The following is a 25,835-nucleotide window of genomic DNA, read 5'->3' as shown; positions in this document are numbered from 1 at the left end:
CCTGCCCATAGCGGCGGGGCGAGCGAGCCATGTCAGAGTTCCAGATCTCGGTGCAAGCGCTCAACGACCTCCTGGCCAACGGCAGCGGCTGTTACAGCCTCCCCAGCGCGCACAGCAACGAGGTGGCGCCCCGCATCCACGTGGGCAACGCGTGAGTTTCTCCATCCCCCCCCAACGCCGCACCCGGCCTGGGGGGGGGGGTGGCAGCGGCAGCGGCAACCCCCCCCCGCGCGCGCTTTAGGCTGGCTGTAGGCCTGGGGGCGCGCAAGAGATGGACCAGAGAGGAGGCTCGGGGGGTCTGCTTACGCAGGCGCATGAGCAGAAAGGCGCTAGAAAGGGTGCAGGGCGTTGCTCGAGGTGGGGGCGAGAAGATACGTTGCAGGGAGGATGAGCCCCCCCCCCTCGCCGTAAGCTGGCCCAGGGGTCGAGCTAGAAGGACCCCCCCCCCATGGAGAACAGGGATCTTGCCCCTCCCCGAGGCGCCTATTCGAATTGATCTCCATTCTAACGAATCGGATTTCTAGCGCTTTTTGCGGCTGTCAGCGCATGTAACACATTCCTTGCCTTATTTGCCCACTGGGCTGGGTGGCTGTTCCCATTTTATGGCTTGGGGAACCGAGGCCAAGTGCTGAGTCTGATTGTCCGCGCGTCCCATGGTAGGACGGCTGCAGGTGGCTGGTGCCAGGGATTCTGGGCGTCGGAGATGAAGCTTGTTCGGAGGCCAGGGCTTCTGACCTGGAAGCTTGCTCCCCGTAAGACAGGAGTGAGAATATGTGGACCTGTCTTACACAGCAGGGAGCCTGTGGCCCTCCTGATGCTGTTGAACTACAACTCCCAGCGTCCTTAACCATTGGCTGTGATGGATGGAGCTGGTGGAGATTGGAGTCCAACAACAGCTGGAGGACCACAGGTTGCCCAGCCCTGTCATACCGAGTCAGATGGTTGCGCCATCTACCCCAGTGTTGTGTATTCTGATTGGTTGTGGTTCTCCGGGGGTGGAGAGAGAGAGAGAGAGAGGTCTTTTCCATCCCCTGCTTGCCTGATCATGTTTTTAACTGGAGAAGCTGGGGATTGAACCTGGGGCCTTCTGCATCCAAAGCGTGGGCTCAGCCCCCGAACTGTGGTCATGCTATGCTGGGGGAGATGCTTTCAGTATGTGCCTCCACATGTTCTGTTGCGGGTGTGTGTGTAGGCTGCCTAGGCAGAGAGGACCAAAGCCCTCTGTATCTACCCAACAAAAACAAACAGGTTTATTTGTGTTTCATGACGAGAGAGAAATCTGTAGATCAGGATAGGTGTCAGTCAGCTAAAATGCAGGGATGGTTTTGACTGGCCTTGGGCCTGGTGGCTAATTGTTTCACATCCTGATGCTAAACACGCTTTCTAGGAAGTTCAGTCCTGCCTGATGCTCTGAAGCTCATGTCCTTGTGAGTTTAGGACTGAGCATCGGTCTGTTTCTACAAGGGCCGCTTAAAAAAACTTGAGTTTTGTATGCCTCGCTTATGAGAAAGCTTTGTTGGCTGGAATGTAACATTGGCTTGAGTTAGGGCTTTCTGTCCTGCATTAACATTTTACAAGGCTATAGAAGAATGATAGGAATTCTGGGTGCCATTTATGAGAACGCTTTAAAATAGGCATTGAAAAAATAGGGTGGGAATAGGCCCTGGTCCTTCTCTTCACATTTTGGGATAGGAACCTTTGAAATTGGCTAAAGTAGCCTTCCCCAACCTGGTGGCCTCCAGATGGTTTGGACTTCAGCTCTGAGCATTCCTGGTCATTGGCCATGCTGGCTGAGGCTGATGGGAGTTGCAGTCCAAAACATCTGGAGACCATCATGTTGGGGAAGGCTGGCATAAAGGCTTGGATTGCAGAAGAGTCCACATTGCCTCGCCTTTTTTTTTTCAAGCCAAGCACTGTGGGATACCTTTGCCCTAAATCAGAGGTGAGCAGCTGGTGGCCCTCCAGATGTTTTGGCCTACACCTCCCATCATCCCTCACCATGCTGCCTAGGTCTGATGGGGATTGTAGGCGAACACATCTGGAGGACTGCAACTTGCTCACCTCTGCCCTAAAGGAACACCTCCCTAATCCACTCCTGCCTTCGTTTTCTTTCCCCGATGGGCTGTTTTTTCCCCCCCTGGTAGGCAAGAAAGGTTTAGGAGTATCTTATTACACTTTTGGAAAAGAGTTGTATGAATTTCTGTAAAGCTGCCTTATATGGAACCATACCATTAGGTCGTCTAGGCCGGTAGTGTCTTCTCTGACTGGTAGCGGCTCTCCCAGGCTTCAGGAAGAGAGGGGTGTCTTACCTGGGATTTTGAACTGGAGATGCTTGGAATTGAACCTGGGACCTGTTGCATAGAGAGTGTGTGCTCTACCACTGAGCTATGTGCCCACTTCTCCCCCCCCCCCACTTATAGTGACAGGACAGAAAGCATTGTGGCATTTATTGTTTTGGGTTGGATCCAGTTTTAGTCATACTCAGAGTAGACCCACTGAAAACATGACTAGTTCAAGCCCCATTGATTTCAGTGGGTCCACTCCACGTATGACTAAATCTGCACCTAACCTTTTAAATTTTTTTAGGCTACAGCACTGGGGAATCTTCAAAAAGCACCGGATGTCTTTCCACCCCAGCCATTAAGGCTGGATCTATGCGCGCAGCAGAATGAGAATTCTGAGGTGGTCGAACGGAATGCACCACCTCAGCCTAGAGGAGGGGAATATCGCTTTTGAACACTTTCCTGTGTATTTAACAACAACAACAACCTCAAATTCCTGCAAGTAGAAAACGTGTAGATAGAGATCTGGCTAAGATCTTTCCCCTGCCCCCATGGTGGTTACTCTGCCCCCCTCTCTCTGACAGAGAGCTTTTTACATTGAGGAGGGAGTATTTAATGGGGTGGGCCAAGCCACTACATGGAGAGGGGGATTAATGGGGTGGGCCATGCCACTACATGGGGGGTTGTTTAATGGAATGGGCTATGCCCCTCTAATCTGAAGTGGTATGGCCTGATGCCATCTCAGAATTTTCCCAACTTATTTTTCTGCAGGACTAGGCCAGGCCTGAATTGAGGCCTGTTTACTACTGACTGGGGTTTCCCATGAACGTTGCTCTGAGGGGCTTTGTGAAAGGGCAGTGTTTAATCCAGCCTTCCCTAAACTGGTGCCGTCCAGATGTGTTGGACTACAACTCCCAGCATCTCCCAGCCAGCCATGGGGTTCCCTTGAGCCTGCACATACCTCCCCCGTATATGTGGATGGTGCTGTTTTTACTATGCAAGGATCCACGGTTGGAGCATCAGATCACTAGTAGTATATAGGGGTATAAAATATGTGCAAATATTTTGGAGTCGGTCACTGAAACAGGTAGGCAACAGGTTTAACCAATCCCCATTGCGCTGTTCTAACCTAGCCCTAGATCTGATATGCAGAAATATTAGAGTATACAAACAAAGGTGTTTATTATGTACATATTTGCTTCAGTTCATTTTAAACCATATGATATCTGCACTTCTTATCTTTAACATTAAAGCAGGCTATCTAAAAAGATAGACAGACTGTTTGGTTCGTCAAGATAAGCATGGATGTTTGTCCCTGTTTACAGTGCGGGTTTCTGTATGCTTACTTGGATGTAACACCCCCCCCCCCCCCCCAGTTCAGTAGGGCTTACTTCCAGGCTAGTCTGTAAAAGACTGCAGCTTTAGCCTGTTTGAAATGGAAGGAATAGCTGTAGATATTTGTCAGGTTGTCACCATTTTTAATCAGCCCTGCCCTTTGTCTTTAACAGCAACCTGACATCACAGAAACGTATTTTCCTGGCATGGTAATAAGTGGTGGGATATCTATACCTGATATATTTCTATATGTCAGGTTGCTGTTTAAGGCATGGAGGCCAGGGTCAGTATAAAAGAAAAGAAAACATAAGTATTCTTTATTATATGGCTGAAGTATAAACATAGGTATTAAACTGTTGTTTTTATATAAACCATTAATTAATTAATTAATTTTCTGACTAATAGAGGAAGCAGGTTAACCCATGTAACTCATTGCTGCATGATATTGTGTTGGCCACTGCCACAAATGGTTAACTCCAGGAAGCATAGCCATGATTAGCCAGAAGAAAGACCTGCCACTATTTTTAGATTGTATACCTCCTGTGCCCCAATCCTATGCATAGTTAGGGATGCCTATGTCCATTGAAATTGATGGACTTTGGTCCACCTAACCCTGAGAACTCAATCTTATTTAGTGCCTAAGGGGGAATAGGTACAGTGACTATTGGTGCTTCCAGACGGAGAGATCCTTGTGCTATCAGAAAGCATTGTGCAGCTATCCCATCTTTTCTTTCTTAATGGATTTTCCATGGTAAGAAAAAAGATAGAAGTGGTGGGAAAACACAGGAGGGCTACAATGAGGCAGGATGATTGCACGATAAAAGCCTCGTCTGGAAGCACCCAGTGCCCTATTTGGCAAATTCCCTTCGGCACAGCTTGACATCTTCAGGGCTTATACTCCAGTAGGGATTGCTTATCCATCAAGATCCTACCCTGATATAATTGCAGTCTTGGTAGTCAAAGAAGGGATTCTTGTCTGTTGCACTGCATGCTTGTTCGCGATTTGAGGATTCTAATTCATGTTGGGAATTCTAAGAATATAGAACAATGGTTGAAACTTGCACAACACCAGACCTCATATAGCATGTAATTTTGGAAGCTATAGGTAGACCATTTGTCTAATGTAGGAAGGAAGCTCATATATTCGTAAACCTTGGTACACTTGGGAGAGAATCTCAACTTAGTATGCACCAGTTTATGTAGCACTCCTAATTTGCAAAGTATTTTACAATGGTTTGTCCTCACAACAGCATTGTGGCTCAATTCAGACATCATGCCAAACCATGATTTGTGCTAACCATGTTTAGAACTCAGTTCCTAGATTGAGCATCCAAAGGTACAGGCAAACAATGGTTTAGACTGAGCTTCTTGCCTGTTTTCATGTTTGGCTTGCTCTGCACTCAAGTTTCTAGATGCAGTGACCTCTTCAGGCAGAGCAACAGCCATTAAGTTTGTCAGTTCAGACAACATGCTTCAAACCATCGTTTCTAAGTCTGGCTGGCTGGCTCACTGCGAACCATGGTTTGTCAGTTCAGACATCACATCAAGCCATGGTTAAGCTTCTTCAGCCGTATTATGGCATGATGTCTGAATTTAGCTTGTGAGGTAGATCAGCTCTATTTGAGGCTGCCATGGTGATTACATTAAGATCACACAGTGAGTCCTTGTTGGAGGAGGGAGCTTGAACCCAGGTTTTCAGCTGAGTGATGGACTATACTAGCTCTCAGTTAGAGAAGTAGATATTGGATAAAACATTTGTGAATCTCAATAGTATAGCACCCAAAATCCTCTGTCTCTGACTTCACTTCTATTTTTTTTAATTCAGAAAGAACGTATATATTTTTAAAAAGTCATTGAAGATCATGTTTGACGAAGACAATGGTTGGTACAAATGCTGACAAGGTCATTGATACAGGATCGCTAACCAAGGGCATCAATGAATTCTATGCATTTTAATGCACTCAAAATGAAAGGACAAACTTATCTGAACTAGAAATACAGGATGGAGAATTGCAGCATCTGCAAAAAAAAAAAAAAAAAAAGCAAACAACCCAGGCAGGACAGGGTCAAGAGTTGTTAAAACAAAATTAAAATCCAAAGGTTAGATCAAAGTATAGTCTAGGAGATACTTTTGCTCCTGCAATTGTTCCCAAGAGACATCCTCTTTCCCTGTATACATCCCAACTCCAAAGGTTTTTTTCGGGCCATTTAGTGTGTGTGCAATAAGTGAACTGCTATTGTTCACTTGTTATGATGGGCCCAGATTCCTTTCTGTAGCAGGGATATTGCAGTTTCCCAGCACACTGGCAAAATATAATTCTGTCCTTTCCCCCACCCCCTGCTACTGCATCCATTGCTATTGTGAGCACCATGTAGAATCTGGATGCAAGTGTCTCATGGATCTGAGATATCACTCATGTCACCCCCCCCCCCCGCATGCCATTTTGTGAACTATTTAAAAGGTTTGGGCATTCTTGTGTGGGAGAACTCTTGCAAGCAAGGCTCCTGCAGGCTATACCCTTCTCTTTTGTAATTGTTTTTTTAAAAAAAACAACAAATGATTCTATAAAATCTGTGTCCATTCCCCAGGTTTTTTCTTGTTGCCAGACTGCTCTCTTCCGTTATGTGAGCACAGGACATCATGTTCTTGATGCTGGATGTGCACCATCACGTCTGTAGTATTAAGGAAAGTGTGCATGTGGGTATCTGGAAGGCCCTTACAGCTTTTTATGGTATGAGGATTACTTGAGTAGTCCGTGGTTGCACTAGTGTGGGCCAAACATGAACATGGGAGACTTGGGCTTTGAAATCCCATCTCTGCCATTGATTTTCCACAGGCAGGGGGAGACTGTCTCTGGGGAAAAAGAGAGTCAGTTGAAGCATACAGGATGTTTCTGGAAAGCCCACAAACTGGGTATGTAGGCAACAGGTCTCCCCTATTGTCTGCTCCCCAGGAACTAGTATTTGAAGACCTCATTCAGACATAGCGCTAAGCCATAGTTTACCGTTTCATGCATGAGCTTGCTCTCTCCCCTCTCCTCTGCTGTGGCGCCAAACAAGAGGTCAGAAGCATTTTCTTCCTGTTTTCTATTAATCTTGGTTTGAATCAGGACAAGATGTAGCTGGTTTTAACTGTAGTTTGTCTGAGCAAGCCAACTTCAGACTGTGGACTGTTTGAATAAGCCATAGTTAAAATTAGCTGTAGTTTGCCCTGGTTTGACGACAAACCGTGGTTACTTGAAGACAGAAGGAAATCTTCCAATTTCTTCCTTGCAGCTGTCCCTGAAGAGGAGTGGGGATAATGCATGAAGCCAGGGCTTGTTCATATAACACAAAACCATGGTTTAGTGTTGGGGCCGGGGTGGCTTAGTGGTTAAGACGCTGAACTGCAGACTGGAAGGTCGGCGACAGCAGTTCGAGACCCGAGTGCTGCGTGACAGAGTGAGCTCCCGTCTTCAGTCCCAGCTTCTGCCAACCTAGCAGTTCGAAAGCAAGAAATTGCAAGTAGATAAATAGGTACCGCTTCGGCGGGAAAGGTAACAGCGTTCCGTGCACCTCGGTGTTCAGTCATGCCGGCCACATGACCACGGAAGCGTCTTCGGACAGCGCTGGCTCTTCGGCTTAGAAATGGAGATGAGCACCACACCCTAGAGTCGGACACGACTGGCTGGGGACACCTTTACCTTTTTATTGTTTAGTGTTGCATCCAAACACATGTAGGGCGTACTGCTTCTGAATGCCAAGGTCCCATTTATTGATGGTCATTACCAATGAGAGTTTAATCTTTCCTCCATGAATCCCCTTCTAAAGCCCACAAACCCAGTGGTGCTCCATGCTTTGTCTCTTCCAAAGCTGGGTGAAATACCCTCCCACTCCCCCCCCCCCATTAACATGCAGGGGGATATTTGGTGACTTTTGAGTTGTGAGAGGGCAGCAAATTTCAAATTTTTTCATCTTGGGTGTTGTGGCTTTTTTTTATTAAAGAAAAAAAATATATTTTTCCCCCATAGATGGTGGAAGTGTAAGAAAGCAACATTTATTCTGGCAGATGGTGATTAAGATGAGATTTTCCTATTGCAGCTTGAATCTGAGCCACTGCTACATCGGTTGAATTATGTAAAAGCAGTAGCTCCATAAGATAAGCAGGAGCTGACTTTATATGTACTTAAAAACAGCAAGAATGTTGTTTGCAGAAGTGTAATACCCCCCCCCCCAGTAGAATAGAATTAAAATTTGGGATCAACTTGAGATGGTTAAATTAACGGCTCTGCAGAATACAGATTTTAAAAACATGAAGGGCTAGTAGGTGGGAACTGATGATTTAGTATATTACCATGTAATAGGTTTAAATGACGGGGATATTAGCTTTATGACTTAAGTGTATTTAATAGATTTGATTAAGACCATTGGTAGGTATAAGCTTATTGATTATATTATTAAAGAATACGTTATTTGTATGTTTTAATACAGATGTAGGCCCTTTGATGCCCTCCAGATGTTTTGGACTATGACTCTCATAATTGGCCATGCTGGCTGGGGTTGCTGGCTGGGGTCCAAAACACCAGGTTGCCTAGTCTTGTTTTAATGTCTGTATTTATGCCTTCTGTTATACCTGTTTATATTTTTATGTAATGTATATATACTTTGGTATTAAGGATATATACATTACTATTAATTTTTTTTTTAAATGAACAACAAAAGTCTCTTGGCTGCTCTTAGCAACCTGGCTGCATTTTTAGGACCAAATGCCCCAGGACCAGTGCTACCTCTTAACATATTGCCAGCAGTATTTGCTTGGTGGTGGAGGGGACAAGATGGCTGCCCCCACTGACCACGATGGTAGCAGCCTTTCTCTCCCCCTGAATGCCCCTGGGAGTGATGCTACCTAGCATTGTATTCTTTACAGGTACATGGCTGAGCTGCTGAAGGCAGCAATGCTTTTTCATAGTAAATGAGAGTGTGAGAGAGAAATGTTTGGCCACCTGGTATTTAAAGGTAAGATGAAAATTCTTAAAATCCCCCCCCCCCCCGATTAATACATCCCACCTCCTTAAATCAGAGGGAAAACTCCGGGCCAAATGCGTCAGCCCACAACTAGTCTCTTCAGGCATATTAGGATCACCTCTGACTGTTGGATAACAGTCTGCAGGTGGGGATGAGGATGAGGATGATAATAATGATAACAACAACAACAATAATAATAGGCCAGAGGAAACTTCCTGCTTGATGATGATGATAATAATAATAGGCCAGAGGAAATTTCCTGCTTGATGATGATAATAGGCCAGAGGAAATTTCCTTCCGCACAGCACAGAAGCTATAGGCCTGCGCGCACGTGTGTGTGTCTGTGTGTGCCCAGAACTATCACCATGACAACATGTTTCCATGTTAAGCTCCCAAGGGGCTGTTCCTTTCCTGCAGGCTGTGGGAATTTTTTAGTTGAATCTAGAAGATAGGACAAATATTGGGAAGCAGAAGTGGGAGGCCAAGGTGCAAAAATTGATCCAGGGCTTATTACGGAGATGTCCCCCATGGTGGTTTCTTGAGGGCCAAAGAAGACCTGGAGGTTAAATGCCTCTCTGCCTTTAAACTTGCAGGTTTTACCAAATGCAAATAGCTTCTTCTGATAAGTCAGGGAATTGGGAACGGGCATGGATGTGGAATTTAGCCCCTGTTGGGGTGCTAAGGAAAATCCCTTTGAAGTATTTGCTCTGAGGGAAAATCAATCCCTGCAGAATATATTCCAGGCTTGAGGCAGTTCCAATCTGTAGCATAGCCTTCCCTAACCTGGTGCCCTCCAAATGTTTTGGACTGCAACTCCCACCATCCATGGCCAGAATGGCCATACTAGCTGGGGTCATGGGAGTTGTAGTCCCCCCATGAGAGAACTCAAAGGCAGTTTATTTACTGTTTCTGTGTGGTCTCCCATCCAGGCATTGACCAGACCCAGGCTTGCTTAGCTGCAGTAAGGTTCCTGCATCATGGGCCTTCAGACTGTGCCCTGGGAAGTGTATAAGCACTGGGGTTGATGTCGCTTCCAAGCACGGAGCTTGGAAGCCTACAAGTGAGAGCCAGGTTCAAATCCTTTCTTGCCTGGGAATATCGCCTTGGGCCAAGTCACTATCTCTCGGCCTGTCCTACCTTGTCTAATCTTGCAGGGGTTATTGTGAAGATAAAATGGGTGTGTGGGGGGAGAGAACTGTGTACGCTGGTCTGAGATGCTTCGAGGAAGAGCAAGATAAAAATGCAAGAGATCAAGTGCCAGAATCCAAGGTCCTTTGAGGGATTTTGGCACCAACCTTTCAGCTTGCTGTGCTTGGGGAAAGAGAACAGATGGAGATGGATCTGAGCTGTTTATCTGCCAGTTTACTTTAGAGCAGGGATGGGGAACCTGTGGCCTTCCAGGTGCTGTTGAACTTGCCACTTCCATCAGCCCCTGCTGGACTGGCTGATGGTCAGTGATGATGGGAAGTGTAGTCCAACAACATCTGGAGATCACCTGTGCTTTAGAATGTTCTATTTCAGTCTTATTAACTTGTATGTACGTCTTCTCTTTTCTCTTGTGTGTCTCCCCCCCACACCTTCCCTTTTTTCTCCCCTTCTGGTTGATGCAATAATTAATGTATTTTGATCAGTCAATAAATCAGTTTGTATTATTGGTATTTGTTTTTATAGTATTTTATTGAATATATATTTATTGCTTTTCTATTTGTTTTTGGCATGTTTATGTGTTGTTTTTATCTTGTATGCTGCCTTGAGAGGGTACTCCCTATAAAAGGTGGCCGAAACATCACTTTAAATGAATAAAAATAAGGTCTGTTCCCCTGAAGGAATGAACTTGGTTAATTTATCCTCTGAGGCAAATCTTCTGCCTCCAGCCAGTCATACCAAAGAGGTTGCTGCAATTTCTCTTAACTGGTGACAGCCAGTCTCTCAGTGTAGTATTCCACAGAGGGTAACATTGATCCGGTAGCTGGAGTAACATTACAAGGCTTGCTGGGGCGAGTTCCATATTTAGAGCAGGTGAAAGTCCATGACTCTCTGGGTGTGATGGCAGCAAAGGTCCATCTCTCCTTTCCCTTCTCCCGGAGCTGTTAGTTTTCACAGAATCTCTACTTAAGGGTGTGCATTACTGTTATGGCAGCCTTCCCCAACCTGGTGCCCTCCAGATGTTTTGGACTTCAGCTTCTGTCAGCATGGCTAATGGTCAGGAATTCTGGGAGTTGTAGTCTAAAACAACTGGAGGGCACCAGGTTGGGGAATGCTGTTTTTACAGGTTTATCGGTCAAGACTTAGTCTAGGGCAGTGGCTCAGTTCAGACATCCTGCCAAACCATGCATGGTAAAGGAAGTTTGGCCGTGGTTTGGTGACACTTGTTAGAATTGACGAGCCATAGTTGATTGCCATTGCTCTGTTTCTAGAGGCTCCTGTGCCTATAGAGAAAGAAGTGCTGAGCAGATGTGAAATGCAGCTTGTAATTTGGATATTTAAAGGACAGTCTGCTCCCCCATGAACCTGCCCTTATGCTAAGGTTGGGTGCCCCTTCCTTCAGAGGTCAAGGCAGGTGGTGACTGAAGAAAGGGCCTTCTTAGTTGTAGCACCCCATCTCTGGAATCCTCTTTCTAGAGTGGCTTGCCAGGCACTGAATTGCTCATCTTTTTCAGCACTAGACAAAGAGCCTTTATTCACCCAGGTCTTGTATACAGTGCAATCCTAGGTGTGTGTACTTGGAAGGCCCACTGTATTCAATGTACATACTCTCAGGTAAGCATGCATAGGATAGCACTGTTGGTTGCATTTTTAGGCCATGATTCTCTGCATACTTTTACATGGTAGGTTTCATTGAATTCAGTGGGGAGTATTGAGTAGAAATGCAGAAAGAATTGTGGAGTTAGACTGGTTTTTATCCTGCTGATTTTGTTCTGGTGCTCTGCTGTTTTAATGCTATTTTTGTACTGTTTTTATTTTTGTCTTAAAACATTGGTTGTGAGCGTCAAGGAGGTTGTGAAACTGAAGAGTAGGTTATTAAATATTTTAAACAAGCAGTTGTAAGGCTGCAATCCTAAACTTGTGTTTTGCTAGGGAAGAAGGCCCATTGAACTTAGAGCTCTGTAAAGTATGGTTTGCCTATATTTCTGGAAACTCAAGCCATGGTTTGGGTTCTAAGCTGTGGTTCGAGTGAACCATGGTTTGATGTGATGTCTGAAAAACTGAGTTTGAGCCAATTAAAAAAGAGTTTTTTGGGGTCCCCATCTGAACTGGTCCATTACTTTGGATGCCTGTTTAGATGATAGGGTGTGTCTTTTTGCTCATGTTTTATTTTAGTTCTTGTGATTAGTGCTGTAGGTAGGGCTACAAGCCATAGGCATGCAAAGGGAATCTCTCCAAATCGAGTTCTGTCATATATACATAGGTGCTACTTTGACTGCTCCCCTGTTTCTGTGTGCAGACTGCATTTTCTGGAGAATGTGTGCGCAGGGTCAGGGTTAGAGGTTACCTTAAGGATTACCTCCTTCCATGTATACTTACCTGGACTTTGAGTTCATAATTGGGGGCTATTTTCCGGGTGCCCCTGCCTAGTGAGAGCCTGCTGGTGGCTAGAGGGAATGAGAGGGTCTTTTTAGTGGTAGCACCCTAGTTGGGCAATGCCCCCTGCACTCACCTTGTGCCTTCTATGTCTTCTTTTCGGCACCAAGCAAATGCCTTTTTTATTCTTCCAGTCTTTTTAAAGGGGCCTTGTAGAGGCTTTTAAAGGCTTTCTAAGGTTCTGGTGTTTTGAAGTTTTTAAAGATCTGCCTGTGCTGTGTGAGTTTTTAGTACTGCTTGGTGTTTTTTTTTTATTGCATTTATCATTGCTGTGGTGTCTGTTATACTGTAATTGTATTTTTTATTATTTTGTATTGTTTTTCCCCCAAAATGATATACACCACTCAGAGAACCCTAGTTATGGGGCAGCGTAGAAGTACCACAAATAAAAAATAAAATAAGATTAGATTTCTGTATGCCTGCCAGGCTGTTCTGATCGTCACCTTCTTCTATTTTCCTTCCGTTCCCCCCAGATATACAAGTTGCTCCTGACCTAAAAGGCTGTCTCATCACTTTGACGGCAAATAGCTCTTGTCAATACAGCAATTTCGAGTGCAAGAAGACATGACATTTGATGTGCTATGTAATCGTTATAGCTTTGTGGGTGGTTCTTTTTTCTTTTTTTAATGGTGACTGGTGCCATGTTTCAAGCTTTGCTCTCTGCCTTAGCACTGACACTTTGACCCCTGGCATTGCTGTGGAAAGTTACAGGCAAGGGATTTGATAGGTTTACGGCAGAGAGGTATGATCCCAGAGCAGAGGTGGGCATATTTCAGGCTTGTGAGATCTATTTTTTTTTTAACTAGAATTCTTCTGAGGTCTACCAAAACGAGCCACGTACAAAATGGTGGGACGGGAACAACATAGAATTAAAGAATAGAGTGTCTCTGAACAAATGCTCAGCCTAGGAATATGCTTTCAACACCAGAACTGAGCTCCCAGTCTGGTCACTGCAAAATCTGCTTCTGGTTCCCCCTTCCACGTATCCACAAGCTTTCTTCCATTTCAGCGGGTTAATTTAGAAGTGGGGCAGGGAAGCCTTTTTGTTGTTGCTATCAGGAATTGGAACCCCTTGCAGATCTACTGCTAACCACCCAGAGATCTATCAGTAGATCTCAATTAATCTTCTTCCCATCTCTGTCCTGTCCTAGTGTATGAAGGGGTCAAAAGGCCATCTAGTCTAACCCTGGGAATCCAGGCAGGGCATCTCTTTTTCTCCCCTCTCCCACCCCCAGTTGCTCCCAGTATGCCACAATTGGACAGAAATCGCCTTGCAGGAAGGTGTTTGTGAAGCAGATGGCTCAAAATGGAGAGTAAATGAAAGCAAACTACACACAACTGGTATGCGTGAGTGTGTGAGTGAGAGTGGTGGGGGGAGAGTACTAGTACTATTGTCTGTGGTGGGAAAATCTTGCCCCCAGATGGAGCAGTGGGTCAGACTCTGAACAACATCTCTCCACGGTGCCGTAAAACTATTCTCCCACACGTGGGTGGCTCAAGACGTTTTGCCGCCTGCAGCGAAGGACAAAATGACGCCCTCTTCCCTTTCTATATATGGAAACCAACTGGACTGGCAGCTGAGACATACTGCAACACTGGCAAAGGGATAGTGTCCTCCTCCACTGCTCAGACAGCAGGCTAGTTCAGGGAGCCCAGGACACGTTGTGTGGCCTACAAAGCTGTCTTCCAACACAGGGGAATAGCCAGGGAGCTCAGAAGGCCTCCACCACTGCCACCCCCCCGCCCAGCATCTGTCATTTGAGGCAACTGCCTCACTGTGCCTAGTGGTAGGGATGGCACCCCCACACTCACTCGAAGATTTGTTTCCAAAATACAATCTGGTAGGGGCAGGACTGCTGGCTGGCCTCCAGGAGGAGAGATGGAGCTCATAAACGCAGCATGGCTAGCAAAAATGCTTCTTTCCGCAACATCCTCTGATGTCCAGCCTTGATGACAGTATAAAAAGCTAATAGGAATTATTTTTTAAACCCGGCTACAGAGCCTGAAGGTAGGCTAAAAATACAACATATACATAATTATAGAGGAAAAACAAATTAAAGAGCAAGTGGGCGAACTGAAGTTGAAATTGCTCCAAGGGCAAAATTTTTGCATTGCATAATAAAGGATGCTCATTTGGGAACAGCCTTGCTTTTCGGAGTGCATTCCTAGGAAGGCTGCGGATTCTCAGTCGAAAGGTCACTGCTGGCCAGCACCAGCTGGAGGTTTTGGTGGACGCTTGGGCAAGATGCTCTTGATAGGTCCAGAATAAAAAAACGGGATGGAGCGGGGAATGGAATGGGGCATTCTGAACAGGAGAACTCTGCACTGTGACATTTTGTTGCAGGTCCCACATGCTCTCCTCCAGATTTCAGAACTCCTAGATGCAGAGGTTGAATCGACATTTCCCTGGATTTCCCTGACAATTGGGTGGGGTTCGTTCTTTCTTGATGGAATTTTCCTCTTTGTAGATTCATAGCCAAAAATGTCATGCGGTTGCAACGCCTGGGGATCACCCATGTTCTGAATGCAGCGGAGGGCAAGTCGTTCATGCATGTGAACACCAACGCGGAGTTCTACGAAGGGACTGGCATCACTTACCATGGCATTAAGGCCAATGACACCCAGGAGTTCAACCTCAGCCGCTACTTTGAGGAAGCTGCTGACTTCATCGAGAAGGCATTAGCCCACAAAGATGGTAAGGCACCTAGCCCAACTCAAAGGATCTGCTTCTCTACTATATGAATGCATTGGTTGTCTTGTTTAGTTGCTTAAAAGATCCACCTTTTTGTTGTCCAGTAGTGTTTGGAACAAAGTGGTATAGCCAGGGGCAAACCCTCCGGCTCCTGGCCTCAGTGGTGGGATCAGGGACACACTCTCCGGCTCCTGGCCCCATTGTCTGCTTCTTGCTGTGTGTATTGGATTTGGTTTCAGAAGAATGGCAGGAAGTCAGTTGTGAATTTACCCAGAGATATGCAGTATTTTATGGCATAAGTATACTGATTTGCTGGAGCTATTGGTAATATTTATGATTTTAGAGTTGGTTCTCATAGCTGTATTTACATACAGTGAAGGCTACACTTTTTGCTACTAACAGAAGCTAAAACAATGCACAGTAGTTGCTCTTCACACTGTGTACCTTCTAGCTGATAAGGGATGCTTCTTTCTGTACTGTGAGGAACTTATTTTGCTGCCAAGAGAGAAAGGCCACCATTTTCCTGAGTGGAGGGAGGGGTGGGTGGGTGTGTTTTCTGACAGAACTAGATGATGAGACCAGGCCCTATAAAATCCTGAGCAGATTGGCCTGCTACCTGTTCTCGTCTGAGAGGTGGAAGGTGCGCCACCTGCTCGGATAACCAGCCCCTGGGACAGTGTCTGTCACTCCCTTGGGAACCAGAGTGACTGAACCAAGAGTTAAGGGTGTGTGTAAGCTTTCTTTGCTTCTGCATCCATTTTCCATCAATAAATTATGTCATTTCACACAAGTGGACTTCAGTCATACTGGTATCCTCGAATCTGTTTAGTGTATGGGTCCTGGCTGGACCAGGCCCCAGTTTAAGATGTTGTGGTTCTGCCTTGAGGCACGCAGTTCGCAAAGCACATCTTCTACATTTAACTGAGGCAACTTTTTATATGTTGGAGGACGCAGCAGCTAGTTTTCAAATCTACAGCGGAGAAGTGGGGAAAGATTCCCAAATCTGTCATTGTTATCCATGAGCAGTTACTTGTGCGGTTATTTGTAGCATAGACCTATTACCGTTGAGTGCAAAGGAAGAGTTTTGCATTGGAAACAAACTGATGTAACCTGAGAATCTTGGCTTTCTTTCATAGAATCTTAGAATAATAGGGCAGGAAGGGGTCTACAAGACCATCGAGTCCAACCCCCTGCTCAATGCAGGAATCCAAGTCAAAGCATCCCTGACAGATGGCTGTCCAGCCTCCTCTTGAATGCCTCCAGTGTGGGAGAGCCCATCATCTCTCTAGGTAATTGGTTCCATTGTCATATTGCTCTAACTGTCAGGAAGTTTTTCCTGATGTTCATCCGGAATCTGGCTTCCTGTAACTTGAGCCCATTATTCCGTGTCCTGCACTCTGGGATGATCAAGAAGAGATCCTGGCCTTCCTCTCTGTGACAGCCTTTCAAGTACTTGAACAGCTCTATCCGATCTCCCCTCAGTCTTCTCTTCTCAAGGCTAAACATGCCCAGTTCTTTAAGTCTCTCCTCATAGGGCTTTGCTTCCAGTCCGCTGCTTTGCCCTCGTCTGAACCCTCTCCAGTTTGTCTACATTCTTCTTAAAGTGTGGCTCCCAGAACTGGACACAGTAGTCCAGATGAGGCCTAACCAGTGCTGAGTAGAGGGGACCTAGTACTTCATGTGATTTGGAAGTTATACTTCTATTAATGTAGCCCAAAATAGCATTTGCCTTTTTTGCAGCCACATCCCATTGTTGGATCATATTCAGCTTGTGATCGACAACACTTCCAAGATCCTTCTTGCTTGTAGTATTGTTGAGCCAAGTATCCCCCATTTTGTAACTGTGCATTTGGTTTCTTTTTCCTAGGTGCAGAACTTGGCATTTATCCCTGTTAAATTTCATTCTGTTTTCTGCCTAGCACTCCAGCCTATCAAGGTCACTTTGAATTTTGTTTCTGCCTTCCAGGGTATTAGCTATCCTGCCCAATTTTGTGTCATCTGTAAATCTGATACGCATTCCCTGCACCTTCTCATCCAAGTCATTAATCAAAATGTTGAAGAGCACTGGGCCCAGGACTGAGCCCTGCAGTACCCCGCTTGTTACCTCTCCCCAGTTTGAGAAGATGCCATTGATAAGCACTCTTTGAGTCCGATTCTGTAGCCAACTGTGGATCCACCGGATCGTTGTTTCATCTAGCCCACTTTGAGCTAGTTTGCTCATCAGGATATCATGGGGCACTTTGTCGAAAGCTTTGCTTCAGTCGAGGTATATTATGTCCACAGCATTCCCACCGCCATAGGGGAGGTTACCTGATCAAAAAATGAGATCAGATTAGTCTGGCAGGGTTTGTTCTTGACAAATCTGTGTTGGCTTCGAGTAATCACTGCATTGTTTTCAAGGTGCTTACAGATGGATTGCTTTACAATCTGCTCTAGAATTTTCCCAGGGATTGATGTCAGACTGACTGGTTCCCAGGTTCCTCCTTTTTACCCTTTTTGACGATAGGGACAACATTAGCCCTCCTCCAGTCATCTGGCACTTCCCTCGTCCTCCATGATTTCTCAAAGATAATAGTGGTTCTGGGAGTTCTTCTGCCAGTTCCTTTATTACTCTAGGATGTAGTTCATCTGGCCCTGGAGATCTGAACTTATTCAAAGTAATTAGGTGTTCCTTGACCATATGCCTATCAATCTCAAGCTGCAATCCTGCCTCTTCGGCCTGTACTTCCACTTTGCCCGGGGGGGGGGGGGGTCATAGACCCTCTTTCGGGAGAAGACTGAGCCAAAGTAGGAATTGAGCACTTCTGCCCTTCGTTTGTCATCTGTTATCATTTTGTATTCCTTATTTAATAGTTGAACCACCATTTCTTTCCTCTGCCTTTCACTATGTATGTACTTGAAGAAAGCCTTTTTGTTGTTTTAAGCATCCCTCGCTAACCTCAGCTTGTTCTCAGCTTTAGCCTTCCTGATGCCATCCCTGCAATTATGTGCTACCTGCCTGTACTCTTTCTTTGTAGCTTGGCCTTCCTTCCACTTCCTATATGTGTTGTTTTTGTTTTGTTTTCAGGTCTTCTCTAAGCTTTTTGTGAAGCCACATTGGCTTCTTCTGTTGTCTTCCACCTTTTCTTCTTGTTGTAACTGTTTGTAATTGTGCCTTTAGAATTTCCTTTTTTAAAAACTCCCACCCATCTTGGACTCCTTTTCTCATTAGAGTCGCTTGCCATGGGACCTTACTGATCATTGTTCTGAGTTTATTAAAATTGGCTTTCCTAAAATGCAGGGTACGCGTTCGGCTTCCCTTGGCTTTTGCTTCCCTTAGAACCAAGAACTCAAGTATAACATGGTCACTTTCCCCCAGAGTTCCTGTAACTGCTAGTTTATCCACTAAGTCATCTCTGTTGGTTAGGATCAAGTCAAGGATATCCTCTAGTTCCTTCCTCCACTTTCTGTAGGAGGAAGTTATCAGCAACACAAGTCAGGAATTTCTTGGAGGGACCGTGTTTTGCAGAATTTGTCTCTCAACAAATATCGGGGAAATTGAAGTCCCCCATTGCTACTACATCATGCTTCCTTGAAACACAGGCAATTTGCTTTTCAAAAGTTTCATCCTCGTCTTCTCCTTGATTGGGTGGCCGGTAGCAGACTCCGACCACCATGTTCCTTTTATTCTGTGCTCCATTTATTTTAACCGAGATGCTCTCGATGGGGCTACCAAGCTCATCCTCCTGTATTTCTGTGCAGAGATATGCATTTTTAACATATAGTGCAACTCCATCTGTGTTTCTGTTCCTTCTGTTCTTTTTGAACAAGTTATATCCTGCAATTGCTGTATTCCAGTCATGGGAGTCATCCCACTAAGTTTCAGTTACTCCTATCAAGCAATAATTTCCCTCCCGTATTTAGAGTTCAAGTTTGTTCTGTTTATTTCCCATACTCTGGGCATTAGTGTATAGACATCGAACCCCTTCCAACCCTATGATTCTATGATCTATGACCATGTGCTTTTTAGTCTGGCTTTCTTCCTACATGTTTGTGAAGACTATTATTGGGTGCTATTAGAGCTGTTCTCTCTCTTGTGGTTCATAAGCCTTCGTCCATTGTTACCCCCAACTTTACATCTCCCTCCCCCATAGGATTCAGTTTAAAGCCCTCCTGATGAAGTTCTTCATACTGTGACCAAACACATTCTTCCCAGCCCTTGTGAGGTGCAACGCATCCCTTGCTAACAGTCCATCTTCCAGGAAGTATAGCTCGTGGTCCAAGAATCCAAATCTCTTGTGTCAGCACCACCTTTGTAAGCCAATCATTCACCCGGAGTATTTTTTTTCCCTTTCTATTCCTCTTCTAACTACTGAAAGGATGGATGAGAAAATTATCTGGGCCCCAAAGTTCTTGAATTTCCTTCCCAAAGCTTCAAAGTCTGGTGTGACTTCTTCGTAGCTCCACTTGGCGGTATCATGTGTTCCCACATGGATGAGAAGAAAGGGATACCTGTCAGTGGGCTTTATGAGTACAGGCAATCCTTCAGTCACGTCTCTAATCCGTCCTCCCGGGAGACAGCATACCTGGCGAGTCCACGGGTCTTCGTGACATACTTGGGTTTCAGTCCCACACAGCAAGGAGTCTCCCACAACTACTACTCTTCTCTTGTTGTTGTTGTAGGCCTTGGTTTCATCGCCTCTGCTTGACTGACCTTCAGCCTCTTGCTTGCTCTCATGCAGGTTCCCCTGTAATTCTTCCTCTGCAGGCTGTCCTCCAGTCTCATCCTCAGGTACCTGGAAATGGTTCCATAGCTCCACTGCTTCCACTGGTGCAGAGTGGCTTCTGCGCCTGTCACCCTTTTCCAAGGAGTATCCTCTACTTCATTTTTCCTCGTCTCAGCATTTTCCTCTTCTGCCTCAGCTTGCAGTTACTCTTCTGGCTTCTGTACTTCACTTTGGTGCTGTAGATTCACCGTTCTGTCCAAGAACTCTTCGTGTTCTCTTATTCCCTTGAGGGTCACCACTCGCCGCTCCAGTCATCTTTTTCTTCCAACAGTGTGATCAACTTGCATGTGTTGCATGTGTAGGCCATGTTGATCTCAGGCAAGAAAACAAACATTGCACAGACATTGCAGGTCACCACCACTGGAGAGTCTTTTCCTTCCATAGTCTCTATTCGCTTTATGTTTCTAGCTTTCTGATTGTACTGGGATAGCCTGTGCTTTGTTCTCTATTCACTGGAGGTTAACAACAGAGTCCCGCTGGTATGGAAGTGTGTGTTGCTGTCAGGAGCGCCCTGGCGGCATCTTTCAGTAGACTCCAATAGCCAACTCAAGGCACAGAAGGTTTCTTTTCAAGGCTTTAATCCTTTTACAACTTAATGACTCTTTTAGATGCTAATCACCAGCGCCCAAGCAAGGAACAGCAGAGTGGCCTATGCGCCGAGGAAGGCAGTTGATCCCCGTTTGAAGGAGAGTCACTTGAAGACCCTGAACTTATGGAGAGTTCCTCCCTCTTTCCCTTGAGTCCACGGGAGGCGGCTGTTGCTTGCACGCCAAACGGGCGCTACGCCTCCTTTCTGCACCCTCCATCACTTGTCGCTCTTGGCGTCTGTGTCGAGCGTCCAGCAAGCCCCCCTCCTGCACTTGCTCACTGCCAGGGTCACTATCTATCTCAGGAATGCGGGCAGGAGGAATCATGCCTGTGAGGGATGAGCTGGCTCCTCTCCCACGGATTGCTGTTCCTCCTCAGAATCAGAACTGCTCTGGGGTTCTATTGGCTCAGTTTCCACCCTGACAGGTACAAGAAAAAGAAATTCTAAAAAAACGTTAAGGACCTCCCCTGCTGAACTCCCCTGGCCAACTCCTGTTTGTGCTCCCTGTTCTTGCTCTGATCGCTCACGCTCTGGGAGCTTGCTTGCTTGCTTAGTCCCTAGACCAGCTGGAGCAGCTGCTCTGCTCTGCTCTGCTCAGCTAGGAGACTGGAAAAAAACATAATTGCAATCTGTCACCATTTCTGCACCAGAGCAGGACAAGGTCAGAGTTTGATGGGGGATGCCTTTGTTTTTCTATGGGTAGGAACTCTGTTCTACATAAAACGCTCTCTGGGTGTTTTACAGAAGTTAAAACTTCAAAATACGAAGTTTAAAAACCATTTACATAAAACCATATGGCCAATATATACTAACAACATGTATCTAAAACCAACTTTGAACTAAAACATTTTTTTAAACATCCAACGATAAAACAACACAGCTTAAAAACAGTATACAGAAGTCAGCAAAAGGGACAATTTCAGCTGGCAGGTCATTCCACAACTGAGGGGTGGCAAAGGAAAAGGTCCTCTTGTGTGAGGCTGCTAATCTCACATTAGGCAGCCGCAGCAGAGAGCCCTCAGAGGACCTTAGGTGGTGGCCTGGGACACAGGGAAGAAGGCGCTCCCTGAGGTACCTTGGACCTAGACCATGTCAGGCTTTAAAGGTAAGAACCAGCACTTTATATTTTGCTCAGAAACAAATTGGCAGTCAGTGTAAAGATTTTAAAACTGGTGTAATGGCAGAGCCCATATGTGTGAATGCACACAGATGACCACTCGAAGAACTACAGTTACAGGTAGCAACCCATCTTCCCCTCCCATCCTGCATTCTGTTGTCCTTCACAGTGCATCTCTGTGCCTTTTCAGTGCAAAGGGTGGAGTTTAAGGGACACAAGAAATGTGGGTTGGAGTCAGAGGAGGATTAATAGGAGAAACATGTAAATTACACCCAGTTAATCTTGCCATGAAGTACTGCTTTGCTGTCTGCTTGCTGAAAGGTGGCTCTCAATTGGCTGGTGGTTTCTGTGCTTTTATATTGGGGGCAGGGTGGCGGAAGGGGGGTAACCCAGTGGAAATCAAGCTTAGAATTTCAGCCTCAGCTCCTTACAGCCTCTGGAGTCTTTTAGATTAGAATTGGGGTGAAATGGAGTTGCAGCACTGGACCATTGCCTTGCAGCTAATCCTCTACATGCTTACTCAGAAGAAAGTCCCATGATGACAGCTGGGATTACTCCTGAATTAAATGTGCACTGCAGGGATTTGGAAGTTGTGGTCCTCCAGCTGTTGTCAGGCTACAACTCTCGCCATCCCTGACCATTGCCCATGCTGGCTGGGGCTGATGGGAGTCGGTGTTCAACAAAATCTGGAGGCTCTTAGGTTCCCCACACCTGGTGTCAAGGTACATGATGCATCCACCTGGCTAAAGCTCAGCAGGTCCAGGGCTATTCAGTGCCTGAGTAGTAGGCTAGCCCAGTAAACCTTGCTTTCCCATCCTACCGTAAAGGATCCAGTTTGGTAAGGTGCAGGGTTGGGCAGAAGGTAGATATCCAGAAGTTTTGGACTTCCAACTCCCAGTGCCAAGTTGACCGGTACTAATAGTTCCCAACTATTAGATATGATGTTATTGCACCTATGATTTAAAATGAATATGGAAGTTTGGTTGTATAGTATACTCCAGCCTGCTCCAGCCTTGTGCCCTCCAAATGTTTTGGATTTCAGCTCCCAGAAGTCCCTACCAGCATGGCCTGGAGATCTGCCCACCCCTCTCATAGTGGTTAGAGCAGCCCCCCCTTCCTGCTTTCCAGATGTTTTGGACCCCCCCCCGTGCCCATCAGTCCCAGCCAAAATGGCTAGTGGTCAGGGATGATGGGGGCTGTAGTCCAATGACAACTGGAGCGCACCAGGTTGGGGAAGGCTGGGTTAAAGTGTCAGACTAGGGCTGGGAAAAGTCAGGCCATGAAGCTCACTGGGTGGCCTTGGGCTGATTGCTGTCTCTCAGCCTAATCTGCCTACCTCAGAGGGCTCTTGTGAGGACGTGGTGGTGGTGGTGGGAAGAGAACCATGTACAGTGTCCTGAGCTCTTCGTGGAAAGGTGGGATGTAAACTGTGGTGATGATGATGATGATGATAAAGGAAGAGGGCATGGCAGGGAAAGGGGCTACTGCCTAAGTCAGCCTTCCCCAAACCTCCCAGATGTGTTGGACTGTAACTCCTATCATTCTAAGCCAGCCTGGCTAGCTCAGTTTTTTTTACAGGGCCTTGCCCTGAGGGGGTCTGTTGCAAAGACGGAGTTTGGTTGCTAGAAGGATGGTGTGAAGTGGAAGCAAGTTCTCTCCCTGCTCCTTTGGGAGTTCACGGTGCTTTAACTTTTGAGTTCAAGTATACTCTGATGGGATCTGACCCAGTGTAAAGTGATGCACGTTGGGGCAAAAAATCCCAACTTCGAGTATAGCCTGATGGGATCTGAGCTAGCAGTGACCGACCAGGAAAGAGATCTTGGGGTTGTGGTGGACAGCTCAATGAAGATGTCAACCCAATGTGTGGCTGCTGTAAAAAAGGCATAATTAGAAAAGGAACTGAGAATAAAACTGCCAATATCATAGTGCCCCTATACAAATCTATGGTGTGACCACACTTGGAATACTGTGTACGGTCTTGGTCACCACACCTAAAAAAAGATATTGTAGAGCTGGAAGAAGAGCAGAAAAGGGCAACTAAAATGATCAAGAGGCTGGAGCATCTCTCCTATGAGAGAAGGTTGCAACAGCTGGGATTGTTCAGCTTGGAAAAAAAGGAGGGTAAGGGGAGACATGATAGAGGTGTACAGAATTATGCATGGTGGATAGGGAAATATTTTTCTTCATCTCTTCTAATGGGGTCACCCTATGAAGCTGATTGGTGGGAGATTCAGGAGAGATAAAAAGAAGTACTTCACACAGCACATAGTTAAACTATGGAACTCACTACTGCAGGATGTAGTGATGGTCACCAATTTGGATGGCTTTAAAAAGGGGTTGAACAAATTCTTGGAGGAAAAGGATATCAATGGCTACTAGTCCTGATGGCTATGTGCTACCTCCGGTACCAGAGGCAGTGAGCCTATGTACACCAGTTGCAGGGGAACATGGGTGGGTAGGTACTGTTGCCCTCGTGTCCTGCTTGTGGGTTTCTGGTTGACAGCTGGTTGGCCACTGTGTGAGCAGAATGCTGGACTAGATGGACCCTTGGTCTGATCCAGCAGGGCTCTAATTATGTTCTTAGTTATTAAGGCAGACCTTGAAAAAGGGCAACGGCATGGGATTTCTGAGATGGTGGCTTAGGGCGACTTTCCCCTGATGTGAATTGTTGCCTGTACTGAGTATCCTGTTTGTTTGTTCTCCTTTGCCAACCAGGCCGGGTGTTTGTCCACTGCCGCGAAGGCTACAGCCGCTCGCCGACATTGGTCATCGCTTACCTCATGCTCCGGCAGAACATGGATGTCAAGACTGCCGTAAGCACCGTCCGGCAGAAGCGGGAGATCGGCCCCAACGACGGCTTCTTGAAGCAGCTCTGTCAGCTCAACGAGAGATTGGTGAAGGAGGGCAAGCTGAAGAAACCGTAGCGGTGGCCTTGCACGGCCTCTCTGCACGGCCATTAGTTGCTTTCGGTTGCCAACTCCCAACTGCCAGGCCACGTGAGGGAGGCAGGAGAATGGTCCTATTTCTTCCACCGTGAGAGGATGGGCCTGTCTTCTTTTCTTCCTTAAATAGGTACCAAAGTTGCTGCAATATTGAAACACCCTCAGTGGTGGACTCCCACTCCACTTCAGCCAGGTGTCGGCTTGTCTCTTGTGTCTTTATTTTGGAGCCTGCCCAGTATAACGTGTGTGTCTGTGTGGGTTTTTTTCCTTGTTTGGAGGCCCTTTGCACCACACTTGTGAATGCCTTTTTCATTTATGCTTCATATTGCCTGATCCCCGCCAGCCCAGCTGGTTCTAGCTGTCCTCTTCTCTCCCGCATTTGCTGCATCCTGGGTGCCCTGCGGATCGCCTTTCCCCTCCTCCCTTCGAGGTTTGAATCGAGGGCTTTCTTGTTTACATGTTAAGGGCCAAGGGCTGTCTGCCATCCTGGCTACCAATACGTGCCAAAGGTAGTGGCTTGAGAGAGTGGTGTTCTAGTCCGTATGATCTATGAGCAGTGCCCCTGTGGGCTCTTAGCTGAGCTAGTTCTCAAGAAGCCCTGGGGAAGTGGTGCTCTAAAGCAACAGCCTTCAGGTGAGCAAGCTGATGGGGGTCTTGGCTTCTGTGCCTTCGGCAGACCAGCTGTGGAGTAAGCTCCTCAGCTGGGAGGGTTTCAGAGCAACCAGTGTTAGCCTGTTGAGCTAGGCTCATCTGGTGTGCTGCTCCTCCACTCAGCTTCAGTCTGTTCCGCTATTTATGGAATCATAGAATTTCACAGCTGGAAGGGATCTCAGAGGATATCTAGTCTCACCCTCTCTCTGCTCAGTACAAGCAGCGGCAGCTGCAGCATCTCTGACAGGTGGCTGCCCAGCCTCTGCATAAACACCTCCAGTGAAGGAGAGCCCACCACCTCCCCAGGCAGTCCCTGTTCTGCCGTCAAACAGCTCTTTACTGTTAGGATGTCTGTCCTAATGATTAGCCCAGATCTGCTTCCTTGCCATTTCCACTGATGAGTTCTAGGCCTGTCCTCTGGAGCAACAGAGAACAGGTCTGCTCCGTCTTCTGTGTGACAGCCCTTCAGATACTTGAAGACCATTATCATGTCTTCCGTGTAATTTTCTCCTCGTAGTGGTGATACGATGGACTCCCTGGTTGTGTTTCCTTCGTTGGAATGAGGTTGCCACCAGAAGTGTGTCATGAGCAGGAAGTTGGCCAGTGTGGGAGTCAGGCTGTGAGACTGGGGAGGACAGCTGCAGGGTGGGAAAGCCGGCCCACTCTCCACTTGCACTCTTTTAAGATCCACCACCACACATCTCTCCCTCTCATGTGCACACTTGATGTCTGGCCCCTAGGAGCATCATGAGATGGGGAAGTTATATTACCTGAAGACACAGAAACACTCTCTTGTAACCATGTAATCTTTTTGTATAGCTCTGTGTTTCATATGAATCTATGGATATAAAATATATAAGTAAACTAATATATAT

General features: G+C 46.3%; 1 protein-coding gene across 1 annotated transcript; it reads left to right on the top strand.

Moving 5' to 3' along the window:
* The first annotated feature begins 7 nt into the window (after positions 1-7).
* Positions 8-25,835, top strand: DUSP3 (dual specificity phosphatase 3). Its single transcript, XM_084804886.1, has 3 exons — positions 8-151; positions 14,672-14,898; positions 24,083-25,835. Exons 1-3 carry the CDS (start codon positions 30-32, stop codon positions 24,289-24,291), a joined length of 558 nt encoding a protein of 185 aa, XP_084661012.1. The 5' UTR covers positions 8-29; the 3' UTR covers positions 24,292-25,835.

This window comes from Heloderma suspectum, chromosome 6 (genome assembly GCF_057233095.1).
Source record: "Heloderma suspectum isolate Gila_16-S chromosome 6, 16-S_ref, whole genome shotgun sequence".
Lineage (NCBI taxonomy): Eukaryota > Metazoa > Chordata > Lepidosauria > Squamata > Helodermatidae > Heloderma > Heloderma suspectum.
This window is presented reverse-complemented; position numbering and strand designations above follow the sequence as displayed.